Source organism: Canis aureus, chromosome X (genome assembly GCF_053574225.1).
Source record: "Canis aureus isolate CA01 chromosome X, VMU_Caureus_v.1.0, whole genome shotgun sequence".
Lineage (NCBI taxonomy): Eukaryota > Metazoa > Chordata > Mammalia > Carnivora > Canidae > Canis > Canis aureus.
The window spans coordinates 40,078,449-40,097,318 of record NC_135649.1 but is presented as its reverse complement, the minus strand read 5'-3'; the positions used below and the strand labels follow the sequence as shown (position 1 = coordinate 40,097,318).

At 40.0% G+C, this 18,870-nt stretch overlaps 1 protein-coding gene across 1 annotated transcript in view; it reads right to left on the bottom strand.

Annotated features, from left to right (window-relative positions):
- The window catches only part of CHRDL1 (chordin like 1), a 127,944-nt gene that overhangs the window by 83,893 nt on the left and 25,181 nt on the right, over positions 1–18,870 (bottom strand). The window contains 2 exon segments of the mRNA XM_077889426.1: positions 5,482–5,575; positions 8,154–8,266. Of these exon segments, the coding sequence (XP_077745552.1) occupies positions 5,482–5,575; positions 8,154–8,266 (207 nt within the window).

The following is an 18,870-nucleotide window of genomic DNA, read 5'->3' as shown; positions in this document are numbered from 1 at the left end:
TCTGTCAGCTGAGATTCTTACTCTTGATTTCAGCTCAGGTCTAGATCTCCGGGTTGTGAGTTTGAACCCCACATTGGGGTCCATGCTGGGAGTGGAGCCTACTTAAAAAAAATCTTATGTAATATCAGGACTTAGGCTCCCGGTCACTATGAGTCTTTTCATAAAATTGTATATAAAGAACAAAAGGAAAGAAGTCATAATCTTTCTCTTCTCCTTCCCCCTTTACCACTCCACTTCTCCAAAAGAGAAGATATAGAATTTCATTCCTATAAATCTCCCATTATCAGGGTCTATAGAGAGTCCTGCTTATAGACTGGGATAGATTTAGTGACCCTTCTGACTTCTGTGCAGTCTTGACTTTTCCATTAAGAATGTTCCAACCTCCATGCAGTATCAGCCTCCTTGGGCTCAGTAGAGCACCCTGTTGTATGTAACCAAGACATGACCTCTGCCATGGTGATGAAAAAATTTTCATTTTCTCTTAATGGGGATCAGTGTGGATTTCTCTCTGGGAATTCTGGAAAAGCAGTCTGCAAACTTTGATTCCCACGGTTCAGCAGGAGCTGCAGGAGACAACCTCGAATGCAAGTGGGAACCTTGGAAATGTCTAGGGTACAGAGTTTAGAGAGCAAGAACCAGGAGAAACATAGAAACAAATGGGGGGTGCTGGTTCCTCTGTCTCCTTCAGTGGAAGATGAGCTCTAGACATGACCAGCAGGATCCTCCTACAGAATCCATCTCTGTCCATATAAATGCTCCCTGAAGTCCACGCTGCTATCGGACAGTGTGTAGAGCCCAAACCTTGGGTATATGGCTTCCTTGCTTGTCTTCTCTTTTTAATACAGGACTCATTCTGGCTATAAAGCTCCTATTGTTAAATGAGGACATTTTCATCACGGTGCCTTCCCCTTTGGGTTAAGACAGAAAATTGGAGCCCCTTCCTTTGACCAAACATTCCTGTGGCCCTGAAGGCATGAGTTTCCTCATGCCTAATAACCACTGGGGTGGAAGGAGTACAGAGGAGTCATCACAGCCATTGCCCTGTCTCAAAGCAGAATTGTGACAACTCTATCTCAGATGGGTGGGCATCTTTTTCCTTACAGAAATATGCCTGTACAGAGACTAAAATTCTCTTTAGACATTTATACTAGGATTTAACAGCTACTGTGTCCCACAGTTCATCCTCTTACCAAACTCCACTCTTCTCTGCTATGGTTTAAGGTTTAAACCTGTTTACTCTTGTTTGATCTTCAACAGAAAGAATAGCCAGTTTGCATTCCAGGTCAATATGGCAGGCTGAACACAGGAGAGAATGCCCTGCTCTTTTCTCACCAAAGAGTGAGGGATAAAATGTAAAACTTACAGTTATATAAAAAAATAAGTAATTAAAAGGGTGAGTAAATTAAAAAAATGAATGAATAAAACTGCAAAATCATGCTCAGAAACAAAAGAAGATTCCTTGTGGAATAAAACACAGAAGGAAAAGCAGAGCAAAGAATGGAGGGCCAAAATCATATGGTCCACTGGCGCCTGGGACTGGATACAGACAGTTGGGCCAGAAGGCCAGGCAAGAACTATGGCCTCCAAGTGGCTTCTCATGTAAAGATGGGGATGAAGGACACACTCCTCACATGTAACCAGGGGCTGACATAGCTCTTCCCACCTGAGTAGCTCCTTCAAATGGACTACTTGCCCAAGGTACACAGCTGCAACTGAGGTCCCAGTCTAAGATCATCATCAGGGACTAGCACTGTATAAGAAAATAGAGATAGAGGGGCACCTGGGTGGCTCAGTGGTTGAGCGTCTGCCTTCAGCTCAGGTCATGATCCTGGGGTCCTGGGATCGAGTCCTGATCGGGCTCCCCAAAGGGAGCCTGCTTCTCCCTCTGACTATGTCTCTGCCTCACCGTGTCTCTCATTAATAAATAAATAAAATATTTAAATAAATAAATAAATAAATAAAATATTTAAAAAAAGAAAAGAAAAGAAAATAGAGGTAGAAATAGACCATCCAGGTATGAAGGAGCCCAAGCTAAGACACTAATATATGACCTGATTCAGAGCTAAGTGAACTACATGGCCTAGAATAACCTTCCCAAAAGAAAGGAAGGACATATGCAAGAGAAACCATCCCTCTACACACAGAAAATGAGCTTTTGAACAAAGATTTTAGAAAGCAAGGAGAAACTCAGAACTAAGAAAAGAAACCCAGGAAAGTCAAGAAACCCAGTTAGAGTGAGAATTTACACCTGAAAAAACACATTGAAACAATCTAAAATGGACTCTAATTAGATAGTTAAATACCTTTAAGAAATAAAGAAAATAAGATCCCAAGAAATACTAACATGGGTCTATTAGATAGCAATATGTAGATATTTTAAAATGTAATCCAAAAACGTGTGGGGGGGAATACAGTTATTGAAAATAAAAGAACAAACAGAACCAGACTGCCTAAAAAGTAGGCATGAAAAGGCTTGAGAAAGAATTCATGAATTGGAGGACAGAACTGAAGAATTATTTCATTATGGGGAGTGTACCAGGATGAAAAAAAAAATAAAGGACACATTAAGAGACACAGAGGATAGGGACATCTTGGTGGTATAGTTAGGTTTCCAATGCTTGGTTTCAGCTCAGGTCATGATCTCAGGGTCATAAGATTGAGCCCCATGCTCAGCTCAGAGTCTGCTTAAGTTTCCCTCTTCCTCTGCCCCTCCCTGCAATGGTCTCTCTCTTTCTAAAATAAATACATTTTTTAAAAAGAGAGAGAGACACACAGAGTATAAGTTAAATGAGCTGCAAAAATATATGCCAAAGGCAACTTTGAAAATGAGAAAAAAAAAAGGTAAGATGTAATTTTCAGAAAACCAGTGAGTAAAAATTGAAAAGAAATTTGTGTCCTTTAGCTGAAAAAATTATGTACTTAACAGGCATAAAAATAAATGACATGTCTGTACACCTCATCGTGTACACCAAAGAAAAAGAGGAAAACGTAAAAGCTAGAAGAAGGAGAAAATGAGTTACCTACAAAAGAACTACAATCAAACAGCAGACTTCTTATCCACAAATGGAGGAAGTCAACAGACCATTTGTTAGTATCTTCAAAATGCTAAGGGAAAACAAGCATGCACCTATAATTTTATACCCAGCCAAATTATCACTCAAGGATGAGGGCAAAATAAAGACATTTTTGCATATTAAGGATTAAGGAACCTTGGTACCACTGCTCAAAGAAAGAACTGGTAAAGGTTATAGAGTTAACAAGAAGGAAAGTGAATTCACAAGGACATGACCTGCAAGGACAAGAAGGAAAAGAAAATGAACACCTCCTTTCTATAGTTCACAAAATTGGCTTTATTTAAGTCTTAAAGGCAACTCTCTTTTTTCTGCTATTTATGACCTCAATTCCTTTAACGCTTTCTTCTTCACTCAGAAAACCTGCTGGCTTATACTTTTCCTTTTTCTTAAAATTTGCTTCCTATTCTGTAGCTTGGGTAGGTGATAGCCATAATGCACTGTACGCTCTTCTACCCTGTGATTCGCATCTGGGTCACTTCCTTCCCAGGAAATAACAATATCTTCATAGTTTAGATAAATTTCTATGGCATTAGAGCACTTTTGGCGACTTCTGGGGTAAAAAGGTAGAAAAAATCTCCAGATTGGCCTTTTTAATCAGAAATTTCGCTCCCATCTACCAAATCCTTCCTTCATAATCCCGTTTATTTTTTTTAAGATTTTATTTATTTATTCATGAGAGAGGCAGAGACAAAGGCAGAGGGAGAAGCAGGCTCCTCACAGGAGGCCCAATGTGGGACTCAATCCCCAGCCTGGGATCATGCCCTGAGCCAAAGGCAGATGCTCAACTGCTGAGCCACCCGGGCATCCCCATAATCCAGTTTAATTAGAAGAAACAAAGAAACACATATAAAAATAGTAAGCCTTATTTGGGGATTTATTCCAAAAGCCAACTTTCAGGTAGATCTTATGCCAAATCAGTCTCTTACATCTTAAAGCATATACTATCATCACCAATATTCAGAATGATAAATGTGACATGGCATGATCTTTTGCCAGCTGGGAAAAAGAACCCCCTGTGTTCAGCAGAGTGTATTTATTGATGCAGAAAAGTATAGTTCACAAAGGTAGTGACCAAAATGGTTTGGGGGCTTCTTCTCCATTAAACACCTCCATTCCCTGGGATGCCAGGGTGGCTCAAGTGGTTGAGCATCTGCCTTTGGCTCAGCTCATGATTCTGGGGTCCTGGGATCAAGTCCTGCATCCGGCTCCCCACAGGAAGCCTGCTTCTCCTTCTGCCTATATCTCTGCCTCTCTCTGTGTGTCTCTCATGAATAAATAAAATACCTAAAAAATAAAAAAATAAACACCTCCATTTCTGTAACTGAAATGTTAGCCAAATTTTCACTGAATTTTATTCCTGGCCCCATTCCTATCATTGCTACCTGGACACTTTTCGTTTCTCTAAGTTTTGGAGGTTCCTTACTACTTAAAAAAGCACCACCAATGCCCCAGACTAGTGGTTCTTCATGTTTTTAGGGTCATGTACACCCCCTTAACAAATACCGATAAAGCTATGGAATTTCTCTAAAGGAATTTACATGTATACATAGTTACACCAAAAACAAAACAATTTTAAAGGGTTCACTGACCCCATAAAACCCACCCACAGACTTCAGCTGAAGAATCTTCATCCTAGAGGGAAACAAGATCAACTTATAGGAGTATAAGGCTTCTACTACCCAGATCCTGAGGCTGTCACTTAGCTTTTCCTAGGACCACAGTCCAGCCCTCAGACATCATCTTAATCATTCCACGCTTGCATGCCTCTGGTGTGGGAGCCAGGCCCCAGTCAGACGTGAACAAAGTGTCATTGAGGGAGCCCCTGCCTCAGACACACACCCTAGCCGCAAACCATCAAAGTAGATGTCCTAACAGCCTTGTGAAAAAGTCTCTGCCCACCTTCCCCTGGGATTTGCTCTTAACAATGTGTACATAATAACTGCGAAGTCTGGAGGAGGTGACTATTCAGCGGGCAAGCAGCTTTATACTGTCATAAACCTTACTGGTTCAGCTCCTTTGATTTATGCAATCCCAGTACTAATTGCTTAAGACACGTGCCGCCATGCTACAACTCCCCTGGTGCCCGCTGCCTACGGCAGGAAGAGGCTGTTTATGGCACAGACTTTCTGGGCCACAATTCCCTTCCCCCAACTGACATCCACCTTCAAATGATTAAAAGCCCAATGAAAATCTGTTACTGGGTGACCAATAACTTATTAGAGCCTAAAATATGCCCCACTTGGGCTATAAACAGTATTTAGGGGCCAGCGCAGGCTGCCTAAAAGTGTCCTATTGTAATTTCTGTCTGGAAGTTTCCCTTCCGGGGAATTAGGCAGATGGAGTGGGTTGGGTGGAAGTGGGAGGAAGGAGAACCACAGCTGGGAAAGAAAGAGGAAATCCAGTTTACCTGGGCAGCGTGGGCAGCACAGATGAGGAATATGCACGGGGGACAGGCAATGAAGGCTTGGACATCTGACTCGGCTACAGAGTACATTCCCATTCTGGAAGAGAAGGGGCAAACCATGAAAAAAACGTTAAGGTCTTTCACAGGTCACCTGTGCTCATGCCTGTTTGGGAAATAGTCATGCAGGGACTCACCCAGACAATGAATGATGCACTCCCAAGAAGCTGAATGAAATCAGCATTTTCTTCCCTTTTCGCATCACTAGTCCCTCTGCTGGGTTGGTTGATAGTTTACTGGCATATTTTTCTAAAGCTGGGGTCACTCTTGCTCCAGTTATCAAAGCCTCTCACCAATTGTGGCAGGCACCTCCTGGCCTGCTTATGTAGTGTTTTCACCATTTCCTCGTCCAGCTGCACATTGACAGGAGCCTAGTCTAATTACACAATCACCTGCCTGATGCCATGGGAAGGAAGGGACAATGAGTGGTGGGTCCTCTGAGCTGCTAGCCAACCCTGGGCAAGGAGACATCACTGGCACATGAGTCCTGGATTCCATATAACTCTGCCTTGATCCAGCAGGCTGGGTTGCCTTCTCTCCTCATTTTCCATTTCAGTCATAAGCTTTCTGAGAACAGGTTAGGGTTTGGAATTGGGTTGATTACCTAGTATGCCTGGGCGGGGTGACTGACTGGGTCCCTGCCTGATTTACAAGATCCCCAGCTCTGACAGCTCTCAACTATTGCTAGATCAAAGGAAGCCTTTGGAAATAAATTTATAATTAGCATTTCCATCCATAATTCATTCCAAACAAGGGTGACTTGCATCTATCATGTGCTTGTGGGGGAAGAGGGTGACAAAGAGGATAGGGAAAGAGAAGATGCCTAGCACTTGAGCTGTCGGCCCTGGGATCATATTAACATTTTCACAGCCCTGCAGACAGCAAAGCTCAGCCCCCAAGGGTTAGCTGTCCATTTCCAACATGTTGGGTCAAGAATCTGACACAATCATGTCATACCAGGCAGCTAATCAGTCTCCAGATGCTCTATTTACTACCTACCCTAGCCATTTAAAGAGGCAGGCTTCTTTTATACAAATCTGAATTCCCATACCCTAAACCTCCTTCTTTTCTCATGGACTTCCTAGAACACGTTTTTTGGATTGTTGCATTTGGAAACACCACAGAGCCTCCTTATGTGCCACTCTCATCAGAGCCAAGTAGTATCATCTTCAAGTGAAATCAACAAAGCACATCAGAAACCACTCCTGGCTGGGGCCTACTCCAATGCCTCCTTAAGGCTTTAAACTGAATTCTGCTCTAGAGTTAACAGATTAATAAAAATAATAGCCATAATGATAGTGAGGATGATGACACTGACAGCAGTTAACATCTTTTAAATGGTGACTCTGACCAAGCCCATTTTCAAGTAGCTGAATTGTATTAGTGAATTTAATCCTTCCCACAGTCATATGAAATACACAGTATCATTATCCCATTTTGAAGAAAAAGAAGCTGAAGGGAGCTTAGAGAGTTTAGGTAACTTGTCCGAGGTAACAGGGCTCACAGGTGGCAGAGCCAGGGTTGGAAACATGGTCTGTCTTTACTCCAGAGCCCAATTTTCTGTGTAAATGGCAAAAGAAATCTGGCTTGCAAGTGACTGCTTCTGTTCTACCTGGGCACTAAGGAGGAGTTATAGTTTGGAATTCCAAAAGGTCTCAAGTGAGAGGCCAGTACTAAAAACTCTTTCCATATGCTCAGAGTTCTCCATTCTCAAGGCCTTACCTACTTGGTTTCCCCCAGGGGTCATTTTGATCCCCAAGCCACTTTGGCCCTGTCTCAGAACATTCTAGGTTGTCACAACCAGGATCAGTGCTATTGGCATCTAGTGGGTAGAGGCCAAGTGTGCTGCTAAACTTCCTACAATGTACAGGACAACCTCCCATCCCCACTACCAAAAAGGAATGATCTGTCCCTGAATGTCACTAGTCCAGAGGTTGAGAAACCCTGGCCTAGGGTAAGATGGTAGGGGGCTTCTTGAGAAAGATGGACCGTAGCTATGGTCCTGAGTCAAGGCCATGGAAAGAAGACGAGACTTCCTGCATTGCCTATTGCAAAGATGGCATTTAAGGTGTCCAAACGCCCCTCTGAATGACTGGCCAGGGGCCAAGGCCAAGCCAAGAGAACTCTAGTCATCAGCAGGTACAGGCCAAGGTTTCACAGCCTCGATCTTAATTACCCCTACTGGCTGAGACAACATAGAATACACTCTCTCCCAATGAACCAGTGTATGATCTGTCTTAATCTCTTCTCCAAAGGCCAGCCTTGAAAATGATCCTCAAAACGATTTTGTCTTATGATCCAGGCACTACAATGGTCTGTCTTTGTTTCCCCATTCCCACTATCAAACTATTCTACATTCTCCCACCACGTGCCACATCATCTGCCTAAGAGACCATAAATATATGTCCCTAGAAAATACTCAGAGATCCCCCCCCCCCACACACACACAAATCCAACCAAAAGGCACCAAGGGGAAAATTAGTCAGGAGACGTATATTTCTCCTTATAAACTGCTTCCTAACTCCTCTTAGGCTTTAACCATGCCTGCTTCCCAGCCAACCTGGGCATTGGAAGTACCCAATGCATGATGAGGAGCAAAATTGGGTATGGCACTGTACCTCTGAGCAGATGCAGTTCACACAGTAAACCAACCCATAAGGTTCCAGGTAAGGATGCCATCTCTCACCCACTCTGTACTTCTTGTCTTGAAACACACAATATGTCTCTGAATCTGCAAGGAAGGAGATGGAAAATATGACTGTTAGACACCATGGACAAAGTCGTTAAACCCAAAGGCAATCACACATTCTACCTGGTTTAGTATATATCAGGAGCAGAGGCATAGGGAATGTTGACAGAAGCTCTCCTATGGGCTCAGGCTTTTAAGTGCTGTGCTTATTTGATCCTACCATGATCCAGTAAGGTTGGAAGCACTGTTAGAATCATTTCATAGATGAGGGAAATCAAGAGTCATATAACCAGTAAGTAACTGACAGGAGATTCAGACCCAGCTTTGCCCGAGTGAAGCACAGATCTTGGTTACTGCTCTGTTACAACAGTAGGATAAGGGAGCCTGTCATGTGTCCTTCCTGAAAGAAGTTGTACTCCTTTGCTTTTGAAATGCAAGCGAACATCCGAAATGCTGATCAATCCTTCTCAGAGTTGCCCAGAGGTGGTGTAGGAGTAATGAACTAAACACAATATGTTAACTTCCTGTAAATGGCTTTGCCCATGCATGCTAATATCATTAAATCATTAAACAATATTTGGACACTTACTGATTATCAGGCACTCTGCTGACTGCTGAGGATAAAACGGTGAGCAAATATACCCATAGTCCTTGCTTTCCTCCAACTTACAGACTTTTTCTTATATAAGCAACTCCCAATTTACTCAAAAGCAATGCCTCCTTCTTCTTTGATGAACAGAGATTTTCATAGCCACAGCTTATCTTGTGCTACAGTTACTTGAGCACATACTATGTTACTTGCATTACTTTTCATGTCTTATTTCTCCATTAAAGTAAAAGTTCCTTAAAAGCAGGCAGCATTTATTCTTCACTCTCTGCTAGCAGGCCTAGCATACTGTGGCTGATAAATGTAATCAATTAGCAAATGACTGGTAAATGAATTTCCAAACCACATGATTCACCTTTGCATCCCATCCTCATCTACCTCCTGCATCCCATCATACAAGGTCAAAGCAAACCAAGACTGTTCTTGTAACAAACACATTAGTTTCCCCCATTCTCCAGTACACCATTTCTCTGATGATCCAAATCTTAAAATAAAGTAAAGGCAGATAAGCAAGAAATTGGGAGAAGATATTTCCAACAAATAAAATGTTAGTATCGGGAACCTTTTCTGATCATTTAAATTAATAAGTTAAAGACCAACCAATCCAGTAAAAAGATGATCTATTTATCCAGGACATGAGTAAAAATTTGGGGTAAGAAAAAAGGAAAATAGGCAATAAACATAAAAGATGTTCAACCTCACTAGTAAGGAGAGATGCAAACAACACTGAGATCCTTGTCTCAGGTCAATCACTGCTTCAAAGACGCTCAATGTTTTTTTTTTTTTCCAGCTACTCACAAGATAAATTCCAATTTACTTTTCAAATCTTGATTTTCAACTTCTTCAGAATGATGAACTGTTAGAAAATCTGGGTTTGCATTTTAGCTAGCTCTAGCTGTGTGTCATTGAGCAAATCATTGAAACTGTCAATCTCAAAAAAAGTTAAAAATAGGGGTGCATGGGTGTCTTGGTCAGTTAAGCATCCAACTCCTGATTTTGGCTCAGGTCATTATCTCAGGGTCATGAGATTGAGCCACGTGCCAGGGTCTGCACTCAGTGCAGAGTCTGCTTGATATTCTCTCTCTTTCTTCCTCTGCCACTCCCCCCTCTCCTCTCCTCTCCCTCCTCAGAAACAATAAAGTTTAAAAATATAAAATAAAAAAATAAACTGTCAATCTCAGTTTTCAACATCTGTGGAATATAGATTATTTGTTTCTCAAGCAGAGATTGCAGGATTAAATGAAACTCTCTGTAAATTATAAAGTACTACAAAATGCAGAGCATTATTTTATGTTAACTGATTATTTTATTTTTAGAAAAGTGATGCGTACTTAATGTAGAAAACTGGAATACATTCACAAAGTTCCAAAAAGAATAAAATAATAACGTCAATGTATATATATGAAAAACATGACACCAATTCCTGCAGGAGACAACCACTTGTAATATACCGGTATCTTACAGCCTGTGGGTCGAAGAAAAAATCAAAAGGGAAATTAGAAAACTGTTTGTACTAAGTGAAAATAAAAACACAGGATATCAAAATCAGTGGGGTTCAGCTAAAGAAGTACTTAAAGGGAAATTTATATCACTAAAATACCTATATTAGAAAAGGAGAAAAGTCTCAAACCAACACCTTAAGAAGCAAAAGACACAACATCCACGATGCAAAAGAAACTAGAAAAACTAGAGCAAAATAATCCAGTGAAATTGAAGACAGAAAATCAACAGAAAAAGAAAGCTGTGAGACCAAACCTGTTTTATAATAAAATTAATAAAATGGATAAGCTTCTTACAAAACAAGCAAAGAAAAAAGATAGAAGATGCAAATTCTCAATATTAGGGACAACAGAGGGCATTTTTTAAAAAGCATAAAAAAGGAGTATTACAAATAACTTTATGTTACTTAGTTTAGCAACTTAGATGAAACGGATGAATTCATTGAATGACACAAATTACCAAAGCTAAATCTAGAAAAACTATATAACAGGAATGTTCCATTTATTTATTTATTTATTTATTTATTTATTTATTTATTTATTTATTTATTTCTAAGAGAGAGCCAGCACATGAGCAGGGGCAGGGGCAGAGGGAGAAGGAGGGAAAGAATCTCAGACCCGCTGAGTGTAGAGCCTGAAACACGGGGTGGATCTCAGACCCTGAGATCACGATCTGAGCTGAAATCAAGAGTTAGAGGCTTACTGCTCTTCAACATAGTACTGGAAGTCCTAGCCTCAGCAATCAGACAACAAAAAGACATTAAAGGCATTCAAATTGGCAAAGAAGAAGTCAAACTCTCCCTCTTCGCCGATGACATGATACTCTACATAGAAAACCCAAAAGTCTCCACCCCAAGATTGCTAGAACTCATACAGCAATTTGGTAGCGTGGCAGGATACAAAATCAATGCCCAGAAATCAGTGGCATTTCTATACACTAACAATGAGAGTGAAGAAAGAGAAATTAAGGAGTCAATCCCATTTACAATTGCACCCAAAAGCATAAGATACCTAGGAATAAACCTCACCAAAGATGTAAAGGATCTATACCCTCAAAACTATAGAACACTTCTGAAAGAAATTGAGGAAGACACAAAGAGATGGAAAAATCTTCCATGCTCATGGATTGGCAGAATTAATATTGTGAAAATGTCAATGTTACCCAGGGCAATATACACGTTTAATGCAATCCCTATCAAAATACCATGCACTTTCTTCAGAGAGTTAGAACAAATTATTTTAAGATTTGTGTGGAATCAGAAAAGACCCCGAATAGCCAGGGGAATTTTAAAAAAGAAAACCATATCTGGGGGCATCACAATGCCAGATTTCAGGTTGTACTACAAAGCTGTGGTCATCAAGACAGTGTGGTACTGGCACAAAAACAGACGCATAGATCAGTGGAACAGAATAGAGAATCCAGAAGTGGACCCTGAACTTTATGGTCAACTAATATTCGATAAAGGAGGAAAGACTATCCATTGGAAGAAAGACAGTCTCTTCAATAAATGGTGCTGGGAAATTGGACATCCACATGCAGAAGAATGAAACTAGACCACTCTCTTTCACCATACACAAAGATAAACTCAAAATGGATGAAAGATCTAAATGTGAGACAAGATTCCATCAAAATCCTAGAGGAGAACACAGGCAACACCCTTTTTGAACTCGGCCATAGTAACTTCTTGCAAGATACATCCACGAAGCAAAAGAAACAAAAGCAAAAATGAACTATTGGGACTTCATCAAGATAAGAAGCTTTTGCACAGCAAAGGATACAGTCAACAAAACTCAAAGACAACCTACAGAATGGGAGAAGATATTTACAAATGACATAACAGATAAAGGGCTAGTTTCCAAGATCTATAAAGAACTTCTTAAACTCAACACCAAAGAAACAAACAATCCAATCATGAAATGGGCAAAAGACATGAACAGAAATCTCACAGAGGAAGACATAGACATGGCCAACATGCATATGATAAAATGCTCTGCATCACTTGCCATCAGGGAAATACAAATCAAAACCACAATGAGATACCACCTCACACCAGTGAGAATGGGGAAAATTAACAAGGCAGGAAACAACAAATGTTGGAGAGGATGCGGAGAAAAGGGAACCCTCTTACACTGTTGGTGGGAATGTGAACTGGTGCAGCCACTCTGGAAAACTGTGTGGAGGTTCCTCAAACAGTTAAAAATAGACCTGCCCTACGACTCAGCAATTGCACTGTTGGGGATTTACCCCAAAGATACAAATGCAATGAAACGCCGGGACACCTGCACCCCGATGTTTCTAGCAGCAATGGCCACGATAGCCCAACTGTGGAAGGAGCCTCGGTGTCCAACGAAAGATGAATGGATAAAGAAGATGTGGTTTATGTATACAATGGAATATTACTCAGCTATTAGAAATGACAAATACCCACCATTTGCTTCAACGTGGATGGAACTGGAGGGTATTATGCTGAGTGAAGTAAGTCAGTCGGAGAAGGACAAACATTATATGTTCTCATTCATTTGGGGAATATAAATAATAGTGAAAGGGAATATAAGGGAAGGGAGAAGAAATGTGTGGGAAATATCAGAAAGGGAGACAGAACGTAAAGACTGCTAACTCTGGGAAACGAACTAGGGGTGGTGGAAGGGGAGAAGGGCGGGGGGTGGGAGTGAATGGGTGACGGGCACTGGGGGTTATTCTGTATGTTAGTAAATTGAACACCAATAAAAAATAAATTAAAAAAAAAGAGTTAGAGGCTTAACTGACTAAGCCACCCAGGAGTGCCTCTTATATCTTTTAAAGAACATGAGTTAGTAGTAAAAAAAAAAAAAAAAAACTCTGTCACAAAGAAAACTCCAAGGCCAGATAGCTTCAGTGGTGATTTCTATCATTATATCAAATATTTCAGAAAAAATGAAGAGGAGAGATTGCTTCCTAACTAAATCACTGATGTAAGCATGACACTGACATGAAAAACAAGATTAAAGGTATTACAAGAATGAAAATAGAGGGGCACCTGGGTGGCTCAGTGGTTGAGTATCTACTTTCGACTCAGGTCGTGATCCTGGGGCCCTGGGATCAAGTCTCACATCAGGCTCCCTGAAGGCTGCCTGCTTCTGCCTCTGCCTGTGTCTCTGCCTCTCTCTCTCTGTGTCTCTCACGAATAAATAAATAAAATCTTTTTTTTAAAAAAAGAAGGAAAATAGAGACCAATATCCCTCCTGAACATAGATACAAACATTTTCAATAAAACTTCAGTAATTTAAACCTAACAATATATAAAAAGGATAATATTTTATGAGCAAGTGGTTTTTATCCTGAAAATTAAAGGATAATTCAACATTCACAATTCAGGCAACATAATTCATCCATAATTCATCACCAATATGGAGAAGAAAAATCATGTGATCAACACAATAGATGCTGAAAAAGCATTTAACAAAATTCTACATCAACCTGTGACAGAAACTCTCAGCGAAGTAGAAAAGGACCTTCGTCAACCTAATAAGAGCATCTTCCAAAAAACCTGCAGCTAATAACATATTTAATGGAAAAAGACAATGCTTTTTCCCTAAGATTGAGAGTTATGCAAGGATGCCTGCTCTACCACTTTGGAGAGCATAGCCAGTGAAATCAGATAAGAAAAAGAAGGAAAAGGCATACATATTAGAGAATAAAACACAAAACTGATCTAATATTAGATGGTATGGCTGTCTACAAAGAAAAATCCCAAAATAATCGATTTAGAGTTACTATAAATAGTAAGATTTAGAGTTGCTATACATTCCTCTCTAGTGCACATGGAACTTTCTCCAGAACAGACCACATACTGGGTCACAAATCAGGTCTCAACTGATACCAAAAGATTGGGATTGTCCCCTGAATATTTTCAGACCACAAGGCTTTCTTTTTTTTTTTTTTCATTTTTTTTTCACAAGGCTTTCAAACTAGAACTCAATCACAAGAAGAAATTTGGAACTCAAACACATGAAGGTTCAAGACGATCCTACTAACAGATCCAACCAGGAAATCAGAGAATTAAAAAGATTCATGGAAACTAATGAAAATGAAGATACAACCGTTCAAAACCTTTGGGATACAGCAAAGCAATCCTAAGAGGGAAATACATCACAATACAAGCCTTCCTCAAAAAACTGGAAAAAAAATACACAAGCTAACCTTGCACCTAAAGGAATTGGAGAAAGAACAGCAAGTAAAACCTACACCAGGCAGAATAAGGGAGATAATAAAGATTCAAGCAGAACTCAATGAAATAGAGACCAGAAGAACTGTAGAACAGATTGACAAAACCAGGAGTTGGTTCTTTGAAAGGATTAATAAGATATAATAAACCACTAGCAGCGTTACTAAAAAGAAAGAGAAAAGACTCAAATTAATAGAATCATAAATGAAAGAGATCACAACCAATACCAAGGAAATACAATTTGAAAAAATGTATTATAAGCAGCTATTTGCCAAGAAATTAAGCAATCTAGAAGAAATGGATGCATTTCTGAAAACCACAAATTACCAAAACTGGAACAGGAAGAAATAGAAAACCTGAATAGGCCAATAACCAGGGAGGAAATTGAAGCAGTCATCAAAAACCTCCCAAGACACAAGAGTCCAGGGCCAGATGGCTTTTCAGGAGAATTCTATCAAACGTTTAAAGAAGAAACCATACCTATTCTACTAAAGCTGTTTGGAAAGATAGAAAGAGATGGAATACTTCCAAATTCGTTCTATGAGTCCAGCATCACCTTAACTCCAAAACCAGACAAAGACCCCACCAAAAAGGAGAATGATAGACCAATATCCTTGATGAACATGGATGCAAAAATTGTTAACAAGATACTAGCCAATAGGATCTGACAGTACATTAAGAAGACTATTCACCATGACCAAGTGGGATTTATCCCTGGGATGCAAGGTTAGTTCAACACTCGTAAAACAATCAATGTGATAGATCACATCAACAAGAGAAAAACAAGAACCATATGATCATCTCAATAGATGCAGAGAAAGCATTTGACAAAATACAGCATCCAATCCTGATCAAAACTCTTCAGAGTGTAGGGATAGAGGGAACATTCCTCAGCATCCTAAAAGCTATTTATGAAAAGCCCACAACAAATATCATTCTCAATGGGGAAACACTGAGAGCCTTTCCCCTAAGGTCAGGAACACGACAGGGACGTCCACTCTCACCACTGGTATTCAACATAGTACTAGAAGTCCTAGCCTCAGCAAACAGGCAACAAAAAGAAAGAAAAGGCATTCAAATTGGCAAAGAAGAAGTCAAATTCTCCCTCTTTGCAGATGACATGATACTGTCCATAGAGAACTGAAAGACTCCACTCCAAGATTGCTAGAACTCCCACAGCAATTCGGCAGTGTGGCAGGATAAAAAATCAATGCACAGAAATCAGTGGCATGTCTATACACCAACAATTTGACTGAAGAAAGAGAAATTAAGGAATCATTCCCATTTATAATTGCACCCCAAGGCAGCCCTGGTGGCTTAGCGGTTTAGCACCACCTTCAGCCCAGGACCTGATCCTGGAGACCCGGGATCGAGTCCCATGTCGGGCTCCCTGCGTGGAGTCTGCTTGTGTCTCTGTCTCTCTGTCTCATGAATAAATAGATAAATTTTTTTTAAAAATTGCATCCCAAGCCATACAGCACCTAGTAATAAACCTAACCAAAGAGGTAAAGGATCCATACCCTACAAACTACAGAACACTTCTGAAAGAAATTAAGGAAGACACAAAGAGATGGAAAAATATTCCATGCCCATGGATTGGAAGAATACATATCATGAACATGTCTATACAACCTAGGGCAATTTACACATTCAATGCAATCCCTATCAAAATACCATGGACTTTCTTCAGAGAGTTGGAACAAATAATCTTAAGATTTGTGTGGAATCTAATAGTGAAAGGGAATAAAGGGGAAAGGAGAGAAAATGAGTGGGAAATATCAGTGAGGGTGGCAGAACATGAGAGACATCTAACTCTGGGGAACGAACAAGGGGTGGTGGAAAGGGAGGTGGGCGGGGGGTGGGGGTGACTAGGTGACGGGCACTGAGGGAGGCACTTGATGGGATGAGAACTGAGTGTTATGCTATATGTTGGCAAATAAAACTCCAATAAAAAATATACAAAAAAAGATTTGTGTGGAATCATAAAAGGCCCCGAACAGCCAGGGGAATATTCAATAAGTGGTGCTGGGAATATTGGACAGCCACGTGCAGAAGAATGAAACTGGACCACTCTCTTTCACCATACACAAAGATAAACTCAAAATGGATGAAAGATCTAAATGTGAGACAAGATTACATCAAAATCCCAGAGGAGAACACAGGCAACACCTCTTTTGAACTTGGCCATAGTAACTTCTTACAAGATACATCTATGAAGGCAAGGGAAACAAAAGGAAAAATGAACTACTGGGACTTAATCAAGATAAAAAGCTTCTGCACAGCAAAAGAAACAGTCAACAAAACTAAAAGACAACCTACAGAATGGGAAAGCATATTTGCAAATCGACATATCAGAAAAAGGGCTAGTATCCAAGATCTATAAAGAACTTATTAAATTCAATACCCAAGAAACAAACAATCCAATCATGAAACGGGCAAAAGACATGAACAGAAATTTCACCAAAGAAGATCTACACGTGGCCAATAAGTACATGAGAAAGTGCTTCACATCACTGGCCATCAGGGAAATACAAATCAAAACCACAATGAGATACCACCTCACACCAGTGAGAATGGGGAAAATTAACAAGACAGGAAACAAGAAATGTTGGAGAGGATGTGGAGAAAGGGGAACCCTCTTGCACTGTTGGTGGGAATGTGAAGTGGTACAGCCACTCTGGAAAACTATGTGGAGGTTTGTCAAGGAGTTAAAAAATAGAACTATCCTACGACCCAGCAATTACCCTGCTGGGGATTTACCCCAAGGATACAGATACAGTGAAAAACCGAGACACCTGCACCCCAATGTTTATAGCAGCAATGTCCACGATAGCCAAACTGTGGAAGGAGCCTGGGTGTCCTTCGACAGATGAATGGATAAAGATGTGGTCTATATATACAATGGAATATTACTCAACCATTAGAAAGGACAAAAAGCCATCATTTGTTTCAACATGGATGGAACTGGAGGGTATTATGCTGAGTGAAGTAAGTCAATTGGAGAAGGACGATCGTCATATGGTTTCACTCATACGGGGAATATAAGAAATATTAAAATGGATTATAAGGGCAAGGAGGGAAAATAAGTGGGAAAAGTTGGAAGGGGAGGCGGGCAGGGCAATGGGGTAACTGGGTGATGGGCACTGAGGAGGGCACTTGATGGGATGAGCACTGGGTGTCATATTGTATGTTGGCAAATCAAACTTCAATAAATAATAAATTAAAAAGTTGCTATAAATCATAAGAGAATTTAGCAAGATTACAGAACACAAGGCCAATAGAAAAAAATCCAATCACATTTATATATTCTATAAAGAACAAACAAATTGAAATTTTAAAAATTACCACTTGAAATAGCTCCCTCTAAACATGGAAACACTGAGGTATTTATTAATCCAACAAAATGTGTCCCAGATCTGTACTCAGAAATCTACAAGATGATGATAAAAGAAATCAAAGAAGGCTTAAAAATGGATAGGTATGTCTTGTTTGTGAATCAAGAGTCACAATATTGTGAAGATGTCAATTCCCCCCACAGTGATTTATAGATTCAAGGAAACCTAAGACCAAATATTAGCAGGATATTTTGTAAAAATTGGTACACTAATTCAAAAGTTCATGTCGAAAGGCAAAGAATTAGAATAGCCAAAACAATTCTGACCAAGAAAGATTTGGGAGGACATATATGATGTGATTTCAAGACTTAATGTAAAATCATAGTTTTCAAGGCAAAAGGTTAGACAAATATACCAACAGAACAGAATGATAAGTCAAAATATAGACCCACACTTATGTATTCAATTGATTTTCAACCAGCGTGCAAAGACCATTCAACGGAGAAACAGTCTTCTTGAACAAATGCTGCTGGAACATTTGGACAGTCATGTACAAAACATGAACTAAAATGAATCTGTAACTCAAACCATATACAAAAATTAATTCAAGATGGATCATAGATAGACTTTCATGTAAACTTTCATATTTCAAAACTTTTAGAAGAGGGATGCCTGGGTGGCTCACTGGTTGAGTGTCTGTCTTCGGCTCAGGGTGCGATCCCAAGGTCCGGGATCGAGTCCCACATTGGGCTCCTTTCGGGGACCCTGCTTCTCCTTCTGCCTGTGTCTCGGCCTCTCTCTATATGTATCTCTCATGAATAAATAAAATCTTTAAAGAAATAAAAAATAAAATTTCTAGAAGAAATTATTGAAGGCTATCTTTGTGATATTGGGTTAGGCAAAGATTTCTGAGATATGACACCAAAACCACAGTTCATAAAAGAAATAGAAAATAGGACCTTGTTAAAATTAAGAACTTTTGTTTTTGAAAGAGTGTTGA